The 15979-nt window shown below is 42.5% G+C and overlaps 2 protein-coding genes across 2 annotated transcripts in view; one reads left to right on the top strand and one right to left on the bottom strand.

The window, feature by feature from the left end:
- Positions 1-2850: 2850 nt before the first annotated feature.
- On the bottom strand, positions 2851-6668 carry neurod2 (neuronal differentiation 2). The gene is made up of 2 exons (XM_064921868.1): positions 6427-6668; positions 2851-4292 (listed from the first exon to the last, which is right to left on the bottom strand). Exons 1-2 carry the CDS (start codon positions 6651-6653, stop codon positions 3203-3205), a joined length of 1317 nt encoding a protein of 438 aa, XP_064777940.1. The 5' UTR covers positions 6654-6668; the 3' UTR covers positions 2851-3202.
- Positions 6669-14676: 8008 nt separating this feature from the next.
- Positions 14677-15979, top strand: part of LOC135504837 (protein phosphatase 1 regulatory subunit 1B-like) — a 37403-nt gene continuing 36100 nt past the window's right edge. The window contains exon 1 of the mRNA XM_064923729.1: positions 14677-15280. Within this exon, the coding sequence (XP_064779801.1) occupies positions 15182-15280 (99 nt within the window). The 5' untranslated portion in view covers positions 14677-15181. The remainder of the gene's footprint in view (positions 15281-15979) is intronic.

Below are 15979 nucleotides of genomic sequence, written 5' to 3' on the forward strand. Positions count from 1 at the left end.
GACGCACTTAAGAGAACGTTTTTTTTCTCTCTCTCTCTCTCTCTCTCTCTCTCTCTCTCTCTCTCTCTCTCTCTCAATTCAATTCAATTCAATTCAATTCAAGGGCTTTATTGGCATTGGAAACATGTGTTAACATGGCCAAAGCAAGTGAGGTAGATCTCTCTCTCTCTCTCGGCGTGCTTGTTTGAGAAACACTTCGACATTTAACACTTTGTAATTAACGAAGCAACTGGTACGATCATCATAATGCTTACATCGCAACTGGGAAAGGAGGCTCAGGTCATTAGGCTGCAATATTGTTGTAATTCATCGCAGTTTGATATTTTTTCACTTTATACGACTGTAAGTTTGGGAATGTATAAAGATAACAACATACTTTAGATAGGTCTATTGAAATCACACCCTTTCATTCGCGACCTAATCAGCGTGCAACCTGTGGCCCGCCGCACGCCCTTCTCATTGTTGAGGACGTTCAGTGAATTCTTCTCAATAGTGAAAGGTGAAAGGCACATCGACGACAAGTATGCCTGTAAATATGGTCATTCTATAAAGTCATTGTAAATGAATATAATTAAATTACTATTCATATCTGTTGGTGGGAGTGCGATATTTTTGTTTGGTCCAGACACTTACATTTGAGGACCTGCCAAGTTGTAGCATTGCAAGCTGTTTTCTCGAATGTGGTGGGCCTTTGCCTCGCCAAAGTGCCTTTGACCCCTCTGATGTTAAAACGCTAAAATATTAGGCACGAAAAAAGATATGTTTTGTTTCAGGCAAATATAATTTTTCAGAGGTAGACCGAGGCGAGCTCTCACACATAGGCTACTAAAAGCTATTGAACTACTTATTTGATCGTTTTAATGCCTGAACAGGCCCACATTTGCCTGTTATTGTAGGCCATTATTTTAGCATGTATCACCTCTATTTATCTGCATATTCGGAGCAATCGGACTATTGTATTTGATATAAACAAATAAAATAAAAACTTTAGGTGCTAGATTTTGAACAGAAAATAAGTTACAAAGAAATATATCTGTGCAACACAGTCTATTAGGCTAATTATTCCCTTTTTGTTTAAGGGGCAGTCCTTGATGGGCCAGACCCCTCTTCGTGCTCCCCAGTGCCCGCTGCTTATCATACGGACGGACGGTGGAACATATGGGTCCCGGGGCAGCGGTCCAAGGTGACGGGTCCTTTCAGTAAGTCAGCACCACTGATAATATTAAATCCAACATGCTTATAAAGGACTAACCATCTACAAACACACATGGTTCTATGCTGTAAAATGGGAATATTGTAAGCAATATTATCTAATTCGCATTGGCCACCACATTTCTAAAGAAAGATATAGCCTACATGTTGTCATAAATGTGTCTTGCATTTGTTATCTCGGCGAGAATGCTACGTTTTTAGAAGCTGAGCATGGTGTTTAATTTTGTTCAAATAAAATGATTCGTTACAACTGGTGTTAGAATACATATAATCCATAAAATACAAGCATTTCGCGGCACCTGCTTTAACATCTACTGATCTGTGTACGCGACAAATAAACGTTGATTAGATTTGACTCATCTTATTTTCAAATATGCAAATAAACGTAGGTCTGCAATGAATTGCATATATTAAATTAACTGGGGAAATAAGTTTGTTTGAAATATATTAAACGTGTGTTTTTTAAATTTATTTTTTTATCCCTAAACCAAAAATAGTAAAGGAAAGGCGTAACATTTCTCCACATCTATATGCTGAGAGCAATTTGCGACATGTCTTTATGTCCCATAAAGAAAATATAAACATGAAAAGGGCGAAGGGGGTCATTGGGCAGCTGATCAAGTTTTGTAATGTGATAAGTTTTAGAAATAAATATTGGGTTGAGTTTGTTTTGCAGTAGGTCTAATAGTGTAGCAATTTCTCGTCTAACACCTGGCTCCAAGTATATATAATAGGCCTATCAGCCAATTTTCTTCCTCGACTCAATCAGTTTCCTATTTCATTTCCTCTCCTTAAATGATCCAAAAATGGTACTTATTCTATTTTGTTCCCATCATAAATGCGTGTTATCTGATTAATAGGCTACAATCATGTATATCCCATGTCGTATCATTGTGTAGCCAGACCACATTGATTCTAAAATAATCATCATATTGGAACTCAAAGCCTAAATTAAGCATTAGCCAAATTTCCATCAGTCAACTTATAAGTAACTTAGTATGGCTTCTCTAGTTTAGAGGGATAGGCATATACCATTTGGCGATTAACCGTATTTAGAATACAGCGAGTGGCTCAAAATTAGTACCAAAATTAGTTCGAAAGAAAATTGAAAGTTACACGGACAGTCTCCATAGCTATAGGTTCAGGCGTCAATCGGGATGTTTGTGAATGCTCTGTGAAGCAATTTACTTGTTAGTGGTCAAATTAAAAGATTAAGCCACAGACAGTATACAAAAATGTGTCTAACTGAATAACGTTTACATGAAGGGTTGGTCGAATCTCTCGTTCATTAAAATTGAGGGGGAAAACACAGATGGAAAAAAAATAGATGAAAACGAGGTTAGACTATAGGCCTATTCCTTAAACAGGGATTTCAAGTTTGGTCAGTTGAATGATAAATTGTTATTCGTTTCAATAATGGATTTGGAAACGAATCTGCTGCAGAAAGTGGTTGTTGTCACTGAAATAATGTTTTGATTAACTCAGTTCTTATGAATTAGCCTACTCACGTGGAATACCCTGTGTACCCCAAATCATTTATTTGGGACGATACCATTATGGAGCCCTTGCCCTTCAGTTTACCCCACCCCGCAATGTATCAAGTCAGAAATAACTTCTTTGGTCAATCACCGCATGTCAGACAGTTATAAAATATCGTTTTATTTTTTTTTCATCATAGCATGTTTCATTCATGTAGGCCTATACATCATTTGTTTTGATTGCACTCATATTCTGCATACAGGTCGATATTTGATTGGAGATATTGATTTCTGACACACCTTAAAATGTACATGATGATAGTTCAGGAATGACATCAATAAAACAGAGGACCAACATTGACAATATAGGGCTTTTTCTCTCAATTCCTGCCACCTCATCTCCCATCCTCGAAAAACCTCATCCAGTGTCAAAATGGGTAGACTATTATACCATTAGGATTGTCATTTGGGTATTTTTGGGGTCCGCTAGGTTTGTTCGGGTTTTGGGGGATTCAGTTGTGAAAGAAGGCGTTCAGTTCCTCGTACACGGGCGCCCTGTCATGGTGTAAGTGAACGTCATGAAACGGCGGCGGCACGTTTTCAGAGTGCGCGGAACCGCTGCGCGCTCCTGAGGGGCCGAACGCTAGGCCGTGGGCAGCAGGTGCCCGAGATGCAGACAGTCCAGAATAGTGCATAGCATAGTGATAGTTCCTGTCAGCATCCGGTGACACAGACTCCTGTTGCCTCACGGAAAAGTTTCCGTTGACGCACACAGGCGGACTGTGATGGCCCTCGTAGTCAGGGCTGTTGTACTCCGGGGAGACGGCCCCTGGGTAGACCGCGTCGCCATAGCCGTAGTTATGGGTCCTCATATGCCCACTGGAGCCGGGTTGGCACTGAGGGCTAGACAGACGGGGACACGGGTAGGAGTAAGGGTGCACGGAGAAAGAGGAGTTGGGGACATGGAACCGGGCCCCGTCAGGACACTGCTCTGTCAAGAAGTTCCGAGAGTTGAGCTGCAGACAACCAGCAACTAGATTCGTGGTGGGCTGGGATAGGCCCTTGCACAGTGTCTGCACGTAGGATACCACATCTGGCCTTTTACCATTGCGCAATATCTCTCCGAGCGCCCAAATGTAATTCTTAGCCAGTCTCAGCGTCTCTATCTTGGAGAGTTTTTGCGTTTTGGAATAACATGGGACTACTTTGCGCAAATTGTCCAGTGCAGAGTTCAAATCGTGCATGCGCGTTCTCTCTCGTGCATTGGCTTTTTGACGCCGCACTTTGGAGCGCTCAATCCTTGCTGGCGTCATCTTGCGTTTCTTTGGGCCGCGCTTTTTGGGTTTGTCTCCCCCCTCGTTCTCATCCCCGCAGTCCTCATCGTCGACGTCATCGTCGTCGTCGTCGTCATCCCCAGCCATCTCGGACTGATCCCGGCTGCTTCCCTCTCTGGCGTCGCCGTCATCCAAGTCGTCGTCTTCCAGGTGACCCAGGTCGTCCTCCTTGGTTTTGGAGTCCTCGCCCTCGCTGTCGTCCACCCAACCCGAGAGCTTCTGGACATCCGGCAGAACCTCGCTGAATAGCCTTGTCAACATGGTGGCACTGGAAAACATCGCAAGACAGATGAGAACTAAAGGCCTAGAGAAGCAGTTTCAGACAGTGCATAGGTGTATAGGTTATGTATTATCCGAATATAGATTTTTGTTTGTACAAATGTTGATTTTGATTGACAGACGAGATGAAACAAAAAAAGTAAATGGATTGAATAAAAAATACTGTGAGAGAATAAAGGTTATAGGCATATAAGCCATAATAGTTGAATGCAAAGTTCTAAATTCCTTTAGACCTAAGTGTGCACTTGAGCCAACTTCTATAGGCCTGTAATATAATATGCCAATGTAATAATAAGAATACAATGTATTTGCATAAAAACAATACTTTTAGACATATTGTTCATTCATAAGTGTAAAATTACTTTGATTACTCGTAAAAAATAACATATGATTAAATATTTCAATCTTAGTTGCCTAATTAATTTTGTTCGTCCTGTAGGCTAATTAAAGTTGTAGGCTAACAGCTGTAGCCTACATTCACACATTTGGGGGGTTTCTGTTGCTATAGAGGGGCGACAGACGCGACCCAACGAAAGCTCTTCCCCAATTCCCCGTGCACGTGCCTTGGCGTGCCCTCTCACAGCATGTTTCTGCGGTGCTGGTCCTATTATAAGGTCCCATGGGGCACATTGGGCGTCGGGTAGACCCATTCACCCCATTCCGCATCCCCCCACTATTTCTGGCCACATTCCAACACAGGCAGAATAAATTGTGGAATTTTAAAATATACTCATATATGAACGCTAATTTCTGATAATATTCACGCTTTACTTAATTGTTATTTGCATTGAGTTAGAACCATTTCCAGGCATATGTGACTATCAAGCAGATTCGGTTTTCAAAAAGATTTGTGTAGGATGGTATCAGGATTGGGGAAAAAAATGATAAAATCAGCTGGGGAAAACTACGCTAAGAGTTAGGGCTAATTACAATTAACAGGTTAATTATGTGTAAGAATACAGATTTTCTACTGATCGAAATAAATAGAAAATCACGATGCTCCTCAATGAATTGATAGACTGAAAAGTATTCTACATCGAAACAAGACTGAAAAGTATTCTACTTCGAAACAAGAAGCTTCCATTTCAACTGATTTATTCTATTGGTCTTGGCACAACAGGCTCCAAGTCCACAATACATCATGCCAACTAAATGCATTAATCTATCAATCTATTTTAGATAAATCATTCAACCTTGATATTAGAAAATAGTTCTTAAATCACTTTTAGAGTTCCAAATATTGTGATCATGTTAAGAGAAACGTAATGCCTCTTGTAGATTAATGAGCCCAGCTGTGCATGTTAGTGCGTGGATTTTTTTTTCTAATCATATAAGTACAATGTAATTAACGCAAACCAATACCTGTCAATTAACCTACATGTAACTCTATAGAGAATCACTCCCATAGTGCTCTGCATGGACACACACACACGTACACACGCGCACACACACACACACACACACACACACACACACACACACACACACACACACACACACACACACACACACACACACACACACACACACACACACACACACACACACACACACACACACACACACACACACACACACACACACACATACACCATGATTTCCTTTTATTTAGATTTTAGGTTCTGTCCCGAAATGTCTCCATTTCAAACGGAGATAAGATTTGAGGGTCTTTAAAGTGTCCCAACCCCCTCTCAAAGCAAATGACACAGCTCCATCGATACGCCTGCGATATGAGTAGAATAATGCGTGTAGATCTTTAGCAGAATGTATGTCGAATTGATAGTTTATTAAATGCTTAGCTAGGTTATTAAATACAGTCTTCCGCGCGGTGGGATCAATCCCCTCCCGTGTTCGCATTAAATGATAGCTCCAATAAAGAGCTGGGAGCAGAATTAAATTGTATCTTTGATTAGATCTGCCACACTTGATAGGAGATAAAACAACGAGGAGAGCAGCCTTATATCGCTGAACAATATGATTCGATTAATGCCCAAGATAATCAGTTGTTTCTCTAACGATAAATTATACGAAATAACAAATGTTCCACTCGACATTTGTGTAAATTCTCTCGTTGGTGTTAATTCCATAATTCGTTTCGGACCATCCCAAAATATGCAACCTACCGCCGTCTTGGAGCTCGGTGAGGGGCGAAAGCGCGTTTGTTTACACCATCTCCGGGTGGCCAGTCCAAGTCCACACCCCTCCTGCACGGACACTCCAATAGGTGCGGCTGTAGCCTAGCTTGATGCTTCTTCGCTGTGCTATCCCTACCCCAAACGCACAGAGACAGTAGTGTGGCATCCTCTACCAGGGCTGGGTGGGTTACATACCAGTTATGATGCCAGGCCATATGGCTGGCACGTCATTGGCAAGAGCCATCACATGAGCGCGGGTGATTGACATGCGCCCGCATTCACAGAGATTGCATTCCCGAGGGAAGAGGGATTCGCCATCTGTCACTGCGCTCGCGCTCACACAGCCAGAAAGAGAAGGAGAGGCAATGAAAATGGAAGGAGAAAGAGAGTAACAAAAACGGAGAGAGAGAAGGAAGGAAATGTTCTCGTTTGATGTCGTTTTGAAGACCGATTTCACTTCTATCACAGCATAACAATGGACACCCATTTATGAATCTATGTAGGCCTAGCTATGCATTTAGGCTAAATAACAGGGATTTTATATATCACTGCTTCTTAAAATCAGATAAAATATAGAATCAATGTGAATTGCACACCAAACCAAAGAGTAAACTATATAGACCACCAAGGTACAATTACTTAAATGAGTCAATTGAACCAAGATAATCAGGGCTGTGCTTTGAGAGAGCCCCCTAGCTTAGAGATACCCACACGCCTGGCAGGACTAGTGGGCATGGATACTGATGGGTGGTGCCCAAGGTGACACAGACAGACTCACCAGAGTGCAGATGGAGGACAAGGTGGAATGAAAGAGGGGCAAAAAGAAGACTGAGCCGAGATAGAGCGAGAAGTCGACCATTCTGTCAGCGTTGTCACTCAATGACAGGGCACTTAGAGACTGATGCGTGGCTTTAATTTCTCATCGCCAATGCAGTTCATTTGAAGAATATATATTGAGAATAGATTAAGATCTTCAATAGCCACGCCATTCTTTCTGATCGTCCAAACTCTGAACCGGGCAGGGCATCCATCTTGAATTGGGGAGGGAGACATACGGACCCAGGTGTCCAATATGTGGCAGCATGCATGGCGTAGTGAGTGACAAAACAATGCAACAATAGCTCTATTCATTTCAATGTGATAATATTGTATATGCTGTGTTGTAATAGCCATGGCCTATATACTTTTCATGATAGCATGTCACAGAGCATAATAAATAAGAAGCATCAATGCAGGACACTCAGGAAGTGCTCTGCTAATGTTGACATGAAATATGTTCAAAGGAAATCATATGAATGCCAAAATGATCTGGTTTATAGCTATTGTCAAATATTCTCCGATACAGGCTTTGAGGTCCACAGCACTGCTGGTTTTCAATCTTCCCCTCTATTATGGGACTGATACAGGCCTGTATGGGAAACCAGGTGAGTGGACCCTGGACAATCAAAGACATTCAATCAATCAATTAACGACCAGACAATAAGGACATAGAGCAGTACTGCAGACAACAAGGCTGGGAGTCCAGAGCAAAAAAAGAAAAGAAAATGAGAAACCTGTCCACAGCAGTGTGTCTAGGTCCAGATGCTGGTTTTGGCAGGAATCACTAAGTATAGAAAACAAGTGACACGTTGTTAATCTATATTCTTCAATGGGGAAAGAACCAAATAAAGCGAAATCAAGCTTGATCGTCTTTTATGAATAGTGAGCATTTCTTATGCTCCAGGACTCCCTGGAAAACAGTGGCAATTGTTACTGAGTGGACCATCCTGGCTAAATAACTCAAATCAAATGAAACGATGAATGCTTGTTTGAGATACTTGGGGTAGGCCTATATCTGTCCTGGTATAGATTCATGTCCTGCAGGAAATGACTCCGGCTCTTGATGACCATGGATGTCTAAGGGTCTACAATACTTGCGTTTCTATTGGGTTATCTCTTTGTAGATCCTCCAGACCTGTCTGCCTGTAAGTTCCAAACACCTTCCTTTTTGCTTTATTACATTAACATTACAACAGATGACGCTGAATATTGAAATACCTCATGAAGAATAATTAGTCATTATTCTGAACTAAGTTTGGTTATAGCCTATGTTTTGGGCAAGATGGGAGCAAAGTTAAATAGATGGCAAAGATGCTGGTATGACCAAGGTGCAATTCACCTCTAGGCAATTTCTGCTGGTTGTCATTGTGTGTGGGGGGAGTGTCTGCCCAAAAGTGGATTACTCTGCGGCTGCCAGCTTTAGGATACTTTTTCTCATAATAAAATAGAATAGAATAGAATATATACTTCCTTGTCCATTTGAGAAACAGAAATGTGTCTTCTGCATAACCAAACCTCCTCAAATATACACACATGGGGTGGCACAGGGTCAGCCACAGAGCAGCACTCAAGGATGTAGAGCAGTTTCAGTACTTAAGTGCCTTGCTCAAGTCCACCGCGGCAGGAGATGGGACATGGTATCTGAGACCAGCAGCCCTCAGGTTCCCAGAGTTCAGCTTTTAAGCTCGGCCCTTAACCTCTTGGCAGGTGGTTCTCAACCTTTTCTGTTCCGAGGCCCTCATAAAATGCTTTCAGAAAATCTGGAGAACCCCTACTTCAGAGATGACATTTTTATGTAAGAGTAAATTGTGATCGGTAATCGTTGTCAATACTCAAAATATCAAAATGAACATTGCTTTTAATTTGGTTATACCTGTTAAACAGTACTCTCCTATCAAATGTGAGATATTTCAGGCTTACTTGTTATTTTCTACCTGGCTTTTCAGAGACCATCTGAAAGCTCTCTGAGGTCCTCTTGGGATCCTAGGCCCCCTAGTTGAGAACCTATCCTGCAAACCCATTATCACCAACGCTAAAATAAGATACAGTTGATGTCGAAAGTTTACATACACCGTAGCCAAATACATTTAAACTCAGTTTTTCACAATTCCTGACATTTAATCCTAGTAAAAATTCCCTATTTAAGATCAGTTAAGACCACCACTTTACATTTACATTTACATTTAAGTCATTTAGCAGACGCTCTTATCCAGAGCGACTTACAAATTGGTGAATTCACCTTCTGACATCCAGTGGAACAGCCACTTTACAATAGTGCATCTAAATCATTAAGGGGGGGGGGGGGGGTGAGAAGGATTACTTATCCTATCCTAGGTATTCCTTGAAGAGGTGGGGTTTTTTATTTTATTTTAAGAATGTGAAATGTCAGAATAATAATAGAGAGAATGATTTATTTCAGATTTGATTTATTTCATCACATTCCCAGTAGTTCAAGAAGTTTACATACACTCAATTAGTATTTAGTAGCATTGCCTTTAAATTGTTTAACTTGGGTCAAATGTTTTGGGTAGCCTTCCACAAGCTTCCCACAATATGTTGGGTGAATTGTGGCCCATTCCTCCTGACAGAGCTGGTGTAACTGAGTCAGGTTTGTAGGCCTCCTTGCTTTCACACGCTTTTTCAGTTCTGCCCACAAATTTTCTATAGGATGAGGTCGGTGCTATGTGATGGCCACTCCAATACCTTGACTTTGTTACCCTTAAGCCATTTTCCACAACTTTGGAAGTATGCTTGGGGTCATTGTCCATTTTGTATGAACCATTTGCAACCAATCTTTAACTTCCAGACTGATGTCTTGAGATGTTGCTTTAAAATATCCACATCATTTTCCTACCTCATGATGCCATCTATTTTGTAAAGTGCACCAGTCCCTCCTGCAGCAAAGAACCCCCAAAACATAATGCTGCCACCCTCGTGTTTCACGGTTGGGATGGTGTTCTTCGGCTTGCAAGCCTCCCCCTTTTCCCTCCAAATGTAACGATGGTCATTATGGCCAAATACTTATATTTTTGTTTCATCAGACCAGAGGACATTTTCCAAAAAGTACAATCTTTGTCCCCATGTGCAGTTGCAAACCATAGTCTGGCTTTTTTTATGGCGGTTTTGGAGCAGTGGCTTCTTCCTTGTTGAGCGGCCTTTCAGGTTATGCCGATATGGGACTCGTTTTATTGTGGATATAGATAATTTTGAACCTGTTTCACCCAGCATCTTCACAAGGTCCTTTGCTGTTGTTCTGGGATTGATTTGCACTGTTCGCACCAAAGTGTGTTCATCTCTAGGAGACAGAACACGTCTTCTTCCTGAGTGGTATGACGGCTGCATGGTCTCATGGTGTTTATACTTGCGTACTATTGTTTGTACAGATGAACGTGGTACCTTCAGGCATTTGGAAATTGCTTCCAAGGATGAACCAGACTTGTGGATGTCTCCAATTTTTTTCTGAGGTCTTGGCTGATTTCTTTTGATTTTTCCATGATGTTGAGCAAAGATGCACTGAGTTTGAAGGTAGGCCTGGAAATACATCCACAGGTACACCTACAATTGAAGCTTCTAAAGCCATGACATAATTTTCTGGAATTTTCCATGCTGTTTAAAGGCACAGTCATCTTAGTGTATATACACTTCTGACCCACTGGAATTGTGATACAGTGAATTGTAAGTGAAATAATCTGTCTGTAAACAATTTTTGGAAAAATGATTTGTGTCATGCACAAAGTAGATGTCCTAAACGACTTGCCAAAATTATAGATTGTTAACAAGAAATGTGTAGAGTGGTTGAAAAACAAGTTTTAATGAATGCAATCTAAGTGTATGTAAACTTCTGACTTCAACTGTATATGGCGCTAATAGCCTATGACTCTAATAGCCTATGAATGCATTAAAGTGTAATATGCCAGTTGGTGTTCACTGAGTATACCAAACATTAAGAACACCTTCCTAATATTGAGTTGCAGAGCCCCTCCCCTTTAGCCCTCAAAACAGTCACAATTCGCCAGAGCATGGGGTCTACAAGGTGTCAAAACCGTTCCACAGGGATGCTGGCCCATGTTGACTCCAATGCTTTCCCACAGTTATATAAAGTTGGCTGGATGTCCTTTGGGTGGTGGACCATTCTTGATACACACCTGGAAACTGTAGAGTGTGAAAAACCCAGCAGCGTTGCAGTTCTTGACACAAACCGGTGCGCTGGCACCTACGACCATACCCCGTTCAAAGGCACTTAAATGTTTTGTCTTGCCCATTCACCCTCTGAATGGCACACGTACACAATCCACGTCTCAATTGTCTCAAGGCTTAAAAATATGTCTTTAACCTGTCTCCCCTTCATTTACACTGATTGAAGTGGATTTAACAAGTGACATCAATAAGGGATGATAGCTTTCACCTGGATTCACCAGTTCATTCTATGTCGTGGAAAGAGCAGGTGTTCTTAATGTTTTGTACACTCAGTGTATAAATCAGCACATTTGAGCACGGACTCTGTATATGATGCATGGGTGACATCTAGTGGTCGTATACAGGTACTTTAGTAGTATACCTACACACCCATCACTGTGAGGCCCTTTTTACATTGGCAACAAGACTGGTTGATACCACCACCAGGTTTGGGGTTAACTGAAATTGCAATTCCACATTTTTCTCATACAGAAGCATTGAGGATAATTGGAATTGGTATTTCGGTTTATTTCATGAATTGACTGAATTGAAAATAAATTGAACCCAACCATGACCATGACCATGACCAACAGCGATTCAATTTTTCTGCATGGTGAATTGTATAGGCCTAAATGTTCATAAACACAAACCGAACACATTATTTTTAAACATTGTTCTCTCTCTCTCTCTCTCTCTCTCTCTCTCTCTCTCTCTCTCCTCTCTATTCCTCTCTCTCGCTCTCTCTCCCCCTCTCCTTCTTCCTCTCCCTCTCCCTCTCCCTCTCCCTCTCCCCTTCTCTCTCCCTTCCCTTATCTTTCACCCCCTTTCCATCTCTCGCCATCTCTCCCTACCCCCCCCCCCTTCTCTCTGTGGATTAATCCCATCAATTTGTGGCCTCTCTCCTCTCCTGTCCTCATTCAGCAGAGTCTGTGAATCTGTGAAGATCACCATGGCCACATCCCAAATGGTACCCTATTCCCTATGTATGGACTGAATTGGACTTGAGCCCTATGGGACCTGGTCAGAAGTAGAACACTTCATGGGGAATAGGGTGCCAATTGGGACGTAACCCATCATAATCACAGGACTGACAGAGGAGGAGGAGCAGTGGCAGCAGTGGGGTAATCTCTGTATTTGGCCATTAGTTTAGAGTGATGAGAGAGACCTGCTCATCGTGCCCCCACGTTAACCTCGGTGCCTGCTCTTATCAGCTTATGTCATATCCTGGGTGTGGGTTAAGGGAGGAGGGGTGGGGGGAGGGGCTATTTGGAGGGAGGGGGGAGGGGGTTGTGTGTGTGTGTGTGTTTGTGCATGCTCATTACATATTGTTTGGGTATACACACCTTCCCCCCCCTAGCCCTGGCATGTGTGTTGTGCCAATCTTAGTTATGAAAATGGCAATCCTCTACTCTTGAAAGGTAGAGGGCGCCATCTATATTACAGTAGCCATAGCTTCACGATCCTCTCAAATTCTTCAGCTTTTCCCATGGCAGTCCGTTCCACATTTACTGTTGAGATGAAGACACCTTGAAATGTGTTGGAACTGCAATAATCACAGTGCATCTCAATCCCATGGGAGTAGTTTGAATCCCCGGCCTGGCAATAGTACTGTTAGGTGAATTGGCAACCAGAAGGCTGCTCCCAGCTACCATCACCTGCCGTTGGTAGAGATGCAGAAGATGGCTATGTCCCAAATTGAGCCCTATCCCCTACATAGTGCATTACTTTTGACCAGAGCCTATAGCGGATGAAGCCGAAAACTGCAGATGGAATAATACAGTATTGTACATTCTTGGAGCCTCTGGTGCCCCAGTTAAGTCCACTGGCTGTGTTCACACCCTATTTCCCAGGTGGAGCCTCCTCCAGAAAAGAACTGTTCACATCTGCATCTTTACCTGTGTGATTTATCAGCCTGTTAGGCAGGTCAAAACACTAGATTCTGCTTTAATTTGCATTAAATTACAAGTGTATTAACAATTTATCACCCCTCCCCCATATAATTACTATTTCTCTCTCACCCACTCACCCTCTCTCTCTCTCTCCCCCTCATTTCTTTGTCACCTCTCTTTCCATTTTTGCATCCATCCCTCCCTCTCTTCACCCCTCTCTTTCCTCCCTCCTTCTGCTTCTCTCTTCCTCTCTCCACCTCCCTCCCTCCATTTGCCTCTCTGTCCCTCCCTCCCACTCCCTCGCTCACTTTATGTGTAGCTAGTGCTGCGCGTCAGTAAGCAGCCCAGTGCCCTGCTGACCCCCTGCCCTGTCCAGCTCCGGCTGGCACTAGGCTCAGACAGACAGACAGACAGACAGACAGACAGACAGACAGACAGACAGGCAGGCAGACAGGCAGGCAGACAGGCAGGCAGGTCGAGGCCACTCCAACTGCACACAGCTGTTTGTGTTTACATGTGACCTGTGATTCCTCTCCTCCTCCTTCCGTTCTCCCTCTCACAACATGCCCTTCAATCCTTTCGCCCTGTCTCCTATACATCCCTCCCTGTTTTCCCCATTCCCTCCCTCTCTCCTTTCCACCCCCGCCCTCTCTCCCTTCCTCCTTCTCTCCATACCCCCCCCATCTCCCTTCCTCCCTCCATCCCTCCCTCTGGGCACTAGGACTGGCCGCTGTAACACTAATACACAACACAGTGTGTACAGTAATAGTTGCCATGGCAATAGGTTTTTCCATTGCAATTCCATTTTTTTATTACTATGCTGTGTGTAAGGGATTTTGTCCAGCATTTCTTGAAATGCAATGATGAAGGTTGAAAAAAGACAATGAAGATTTAAAACGGAATAAAATGATTGGTTTATGTATTGACTAGGGTTTGTTTGAGGTGCCCTGCTCACATTTTCATTATCACAACATGCATGCAATGGGAACATTTCAAACCTTTAGACTAAATCTAATTCCATCAATGTTGTATCAGCCAGTGGCAACATTCTGTTATTCTGTAGCATGTTGGACAGTATCAGGATTTTAACTTAGTCATTTAGTGACAGACTCAATGTACGTTTTGTTTCCTGAAGAGTTTTTAAGTTGGACTTTTGATACATTACTGAGGTGGTGTTTTGACTTTAGTATGTCATTAACGGTCCTCATCAGATATGCCATGGAAGCTTTTTTTTCTCCCTACGTCACTACAGTACATGCATCTTTTCCAGCACACACACGCACACACACACATACACGCAGAGCAAAACGCACATGCGCACACGCACACACACACACACAGACACAGACTGAATAGCAAGGGTCAAGGACACGAAACACTACAGCAGCACATGGCGAGATTATGTTTTATACTGAGCTCCAATCATCTTCAGTTCAACATCGCGCACTCACACACTCAATCCCCCCCACCCCTCTCTCTCCAACCACTCACAGAGAGGCAGACCTAGTTGACAGCCTCAACACAGGCAGACAAATAGAGAGAGTGTGTGAGCACGAGTCAGGAAGGAGCGCGAACGAAGGAGCACCAAAGACCACGCGTCCAAATAAAAGAGAAAAACGGTTGCAGAGGAGAGGAGGGAAAATTCAAAGTCAAAGCCCAGTGCATGGTCAATGAGATCAATTTAACTTGCAGTCCTGCGTTTGTTTTCTCAAGGGATACCATCAGGCTTCAGTGAATTGCCAGTGGAGTGAACAAGCGAGCAGCCATCCAAGTTGTTCTACCTTTGCCATCTGTGGCTTGGCTCCTTGTCGAACGGTCAGACTGTCAGAGCTGCAAAAGACCCGGTGCTGCCTGCAGAGATGGACGCAGATGCCAAGGACAAGGAGAGGAAAACCAAGATCCAGTTCTCAGTCCCGTCCGCTGTGCCCCTTCAGCTGGACCCGCGACAGGTGGAGATGGTGAGTGTGTGTGTGTGTGTGTGTGTGTGTGTGTGTGTGTGTGTGTGTGTGTGTGTGTGTGTGTGTGTGAGGGGAAAAAGTACCCAATTGTCATACTTAATTCAATTAAAGATACCGTAATAGAAGTAAAAGTGACCCAGTGAAGTCACCCAGTGAAATGCAACTTGAGGAAAAGTCTAAAAGTATTTGGTTTTTAACATAGCCTACTTGAACATCAAAAGTAAATGTAATTACTCAATTATAATTAAGTATCAGAAGTAAAAGTAATTTCACATTTCTTAGATTAAGCAAACCAGATGGTACAATTGTCGTGTTAAAAAAAATTTGCGGATACCCAGGGGCACACTCAAACACTCAGCATAGTTTAAAAATGAATAATTTGTGTTTAGTGAGTCCGTAAGATCAGAGGCGATAGGAATAACAAGGGATGTCCTCTTGATAAGTGTGTGAATTGGACCATTTTCCTGTAACGAGTACTTTTGGATGTCTGTGAAAATGTATGCAGTAAAAAGTGCATTATTTTCTTTAGGAGTGTAGTGAAGTATAAGTAAACATTTCCTAAACTAAAAATAGTAAAGTTAAGATATAGTGTCTTGAGTAGGTATTCCTACTCCTTGACCCCTTGATTTTGTTGTGTTACAGCCTGAATTGAACATGTATTAAATATATTTTATTCTCACCCATCTACACACAATACCC

Source organism: Oncorhynchus masou, chromosome 18 (assembly GCF_036934945.1).
Source record: "Oncorhynchus masou masou isolate Uvic2021 chromosome 18, UVic_Omas_1.1, whole genome shotgun sequence".
Lineage (NCBI taxonomy): Eukaryota > Metazoa > Chordata > Actinopteri > Salmoniformes > Salmonidae > Oncorhynchus > Oncorhynchus masou.

Excerpts from the sequence above, each read along its gene's own strand:
- neurod2 (XM_064921868.1), bottom strand. The coding sequence starts at position 6,653 with ATGGCCTGGCATCATAACTGGTATGTAACCCACCCAGCCCTGGTAGAG. Across the intron at positions 4,293-6,426 it reads CACCGAGCTCCAAGACGGCG|TGCCACCATGTTGACAAGGC; the intron begins GTAGGTTGCATA and ends GATGTTTTCCAG.